The sequence below is a fragment of the Numida meleagris genome, unplaced genomic scaffold, assembly GCF_002078875.1.
Source record: "Numida meleagris isolate 19003 breed g44 Domestic line unplaced genomic scaffold, NumMel1.0 unplaced_Scaffold505, whole genome shotgun sequence".
Taxonomy (NCBI): Eukaryota; Metazoa; Chordata; class Aves; order Galliformes; family Numididae; genus Numida; species Numida meleagris.
Genome location: NW_018364721.1, coordinates 29,375 through 32,734, shown reverse-complemented (window position 1 = coordinate 32,734; position 3,360 = coordinate 29,375). Strand labels below are relative to the sequence as shown.

The 3,360-nt window shown below is 51.9% G+C and overlaps 1 gene segment (V, D, J or C); it reads right to left on the bottom strand.

The window, feature by feature from the left end:
- Positions 1 to 863: 863 nt before the first annotated feature.
- The window catches only part of LOC110391783, a gene marked incomplete at its 3' end in the record, with an annotated part of 6,910 nt that continues 4,413 nt past the window's right edge, over positions 864 to 3,360 (bottom strand). Inside the window, 1 exon segment of the V gene segment in view lies at positions 864 to 1,159. Within this exon segment, the coding sequence occupies positions 864 to 1,159 (296 nt within the window).

Sequence of the window (3,360 nt, the reverse complement as noted above, 5' to 3'; positions counted from 1 at the left end):
TTCTGGGTGTATAATTCCCTATAGCCAGTCTGGATGATATGCTGCCCTCTCTCACTCTATGGGACTGACAGATGGATGTCCTATAGGATCTTCACCATGGGTGATGGGCACAGATTTTTGGCAGCTCTGGTGATGCCAGCACAACAGCTCCCTTTGGAAGAAAACTCATTTCCCTCTTCAGAGTCATTCATGCATTTTGCATCCCAGCCTCTGCCTCCATGTGATCCTGTTCAAGGTTTTCCTCAAGTTGCTAGGAATGAAGGGCAGCCCTGGACTGCAGATGATAAGGTGAGGACTCACGGGAGCCTTTCGCCATGAGGAAAGCATTCCTGAGGAAGGATTACTACTAGAAAACCAGGCATCATCTTCAGTGCTCCTCCCAACTCTTGAGATTTCCACATGGAGCTTAGGGAAGGAAGTTCTTACTGAAGCTGTGTACCACCACTGTTGAGCTCTCCCAGAATCGGGGAAGGTTCACCCTGCCAGGGCTTAGGGCAAAAGTCAGAGGACAGAGAAGCATTCTGCACATGACAGCAGAGCTCAGGTGAGTTTCAGACCAGTTGCTTAAAGCCCTCAGTGCACAGCAGAGCACACAAATCATAATGGAACAAGTGTTCTCTGTGCAGCCCATGGAAAAGCTGTGTTGTCCAGGAGTGTAAAGGAAGAGGAGTTGCAGGTCAGGGTGTCTTTCATAAGATTACATTCCTCTCAAGCCACATTTGTCCCTTAAGGTAGGGAATGTTGACCTGCAGATCTCTGTGTGCACAGGCGAAGCAGCACTGCCAGGGGAGAGATGAGGGCCTTGCACAGACACACCCCCTCCCTCCCCGGGGTTGTTGCACAGCCAAGGAAGCTCCCTGCACCACGGTGTCCTGCACAGCACAGAGGTACAAGGCATTGTCAGAGAGCTCGACTTCTGCCAGCCGCAGGAGGCTGTATTTCCTGGTGGTGTTGAGCCACGTGGTGAAGCGGCCGTTCTGCTTGGGGCCTGCTGCTGCCTGATATGTGACCAGCCGCGGGGCTTGGCCTTTCTTCTGCTCGTACCAAAGAACGGCATCAAAGCTAGCCACCTGGTATGTGCAGGTGGTCTGGAAAGTGTCTCTCTCCTCCACTGTGACCTGTCCTTCTTGCTGGGTGACGATGGTCTGCCCCACGGCATCTGGAAGAAGAAAGCAAAGGTGAGCAGCTCTGCAGGGAAGGCTCCAGGCTGCCAACACGGAGTGGATATAAAACAGTGGGAGAGAAGGCTCCCTGTCCATTGCCCTGCAGCAAGGTCTTGAGGCCTGGGCATAGCAAGGTGGTTTTGGAAGGAGACCCGAGCTTGTAGGCAGAGTGGGTCCTGTGCTGTGACCCCTACAGAGTAGAACAGGGAACAGCCTGTCATGCCTCCACAGGGTGAGGGACCCATGGAGCTACTGGGAAAAGATGCATCCTGCTTCTCCATCCCTGTCATCTTGGAGGGCTCCTAAGGCTGTCACTATACACAAAGCCGAGCTGAAGGGTGACAAGTGTGATCTGTGGCTGTGCTGACAACCAGGAGAACACTGGAGACCGTGGCTGGTATGCACCAGGCAGCATGCCTTTAATGCTGATGGGATGAGACGTTTAATGTCACTGTTGTGACTTTGACAGGATCTGCTTCGTTCTGTTGGAAAGGCTGAAATGTGGGACTGCAGAGATGGCTGCGATCTCTGGGGGAAGAAGCAGGTGAAGCAGAAAAGAAAAGCAGAGAGAGAGAGGAAGAGAAGAGAAGAGAAGAGAAGAGAAGAGAAGAGAAGAGAAGAGAAGAGAAGAGAAGAGAAGAGAAGAGAAGAGAAGAGAAGAGAAGAGNGTGCCCATCACCTCGGGGGGCCTTGACCTCTCCTGCATTTCCAACCGCTACTGTGGCAGAAGGTGCAACCCCTGCTAAAGATGCTGAACACTGACCAAGACAAGGACCCCCAGTAATGCTGAACATGGCACTGGACAGAAGAACCAATGCTGTGGTGCTGTATTTGCCCTACAAGACAGACATGTACAGGCCAGCCTGGAGTCTCTGACAACATGGAAAAGGTCTACTGATACTCTCTTTCACTCACTCTTCCTATCTCGTACCATTATTGTCTTTTCCCTTTTGAGATCTGTGTTAGGGTCCCCCAGAATGTGCCCTGAGTGACCTGCTCATCTCTCTACAACACTGGTCTGGGAGACAGGGCCCTGTGGCAGCGCTGCCATAGGAAATGGGAACAGATTTTTGCCTGCTCCTGCTGCTTGCTGCACAGAGAGCCTCAGCTTGGAGTGACTTTATTTCTCTCCCCAGACTCATTAAACACTTTTTGCATCTTTTAATGTTTCCTTCTGTGCTGGAGTTTGTATTTTCCCATCTCTGTGAAGAAGGCCAAAGGAGAAAGCAATGCCTTTATTCAGAACAAGCTATTGAGACCTTGTCACTCTTCACGATATTGGATGTCAGTGCACACTGCAGACATTCGTCTTTCAAGCACTCTCTCTTGAAGGAGAGGAAGACATTCTTAGATGTTCGTCCACCACCAATGACCATCTGTCCCTGCCTTGCTGTGTTTCTTTTTTTCCAGTTCTCCTTGACACTTGAGCATGCCAAGTGAATGGAAATCCTGACAAATGACATCCTCAAGAGAGGGTCTCTGTGCATGGGGGAGGCCCAGGGAAGCCACAACTCCCACAGACTCTGGGGAAATCGGTTCTTCTGGCTTTGGGAGGAGCAGTGCCGGGGAAGGAGACTCAGAGAAAGATGTTCCCAAAGGCCATCAAGAACTGGGAAGGCATAGTTTTCTTGGGCATGGCCCTCAGTCTCTATTCCACTTTTCCATCCCTTCTGCTCACCAGTCACTGAGGGTACAGCCTTCCTGTGTGGTCCTAGCAGCCTTCTGCAGAGCTCCTGGCCTGGCCCAAGGTCGAGGGCTTCTACAGGTCAGTACTGCTACCAGCTACAGAAGGCCACACATTGGAGTCCCCAGTCCCTCTGAACTCAACAGTCCCATGGGTGCAGGAAGGCCCAGGCTGGTGGATCATGCCCAAACTCTGACCACTTCTCGGTGGTGTCACGTCTTCCCCAAGCATGTAGCGGTTATCCTCAGGCTCAGGAGCTGGAAGACCCCAAAAATGTCCCAGTGCTACCCTTCCCTGGGTCTTCCCACTGAAGGCCTCATGTGAGAACAGATATCCCCAGGTCCACTGAGACACAGCAGCAAGAGTGTAACATGTTTCAGCACTCAACAGGATCTTTGTGTTTCCCCCAGTCATGCAGGGCATGCACCAGCCCAAATACAGGACTCACACTGGGCTGTTTTTCCCCAGGCACCAAGATCCTTTGCTATGCCCTGAGCCCTGGGGCTGAAATAG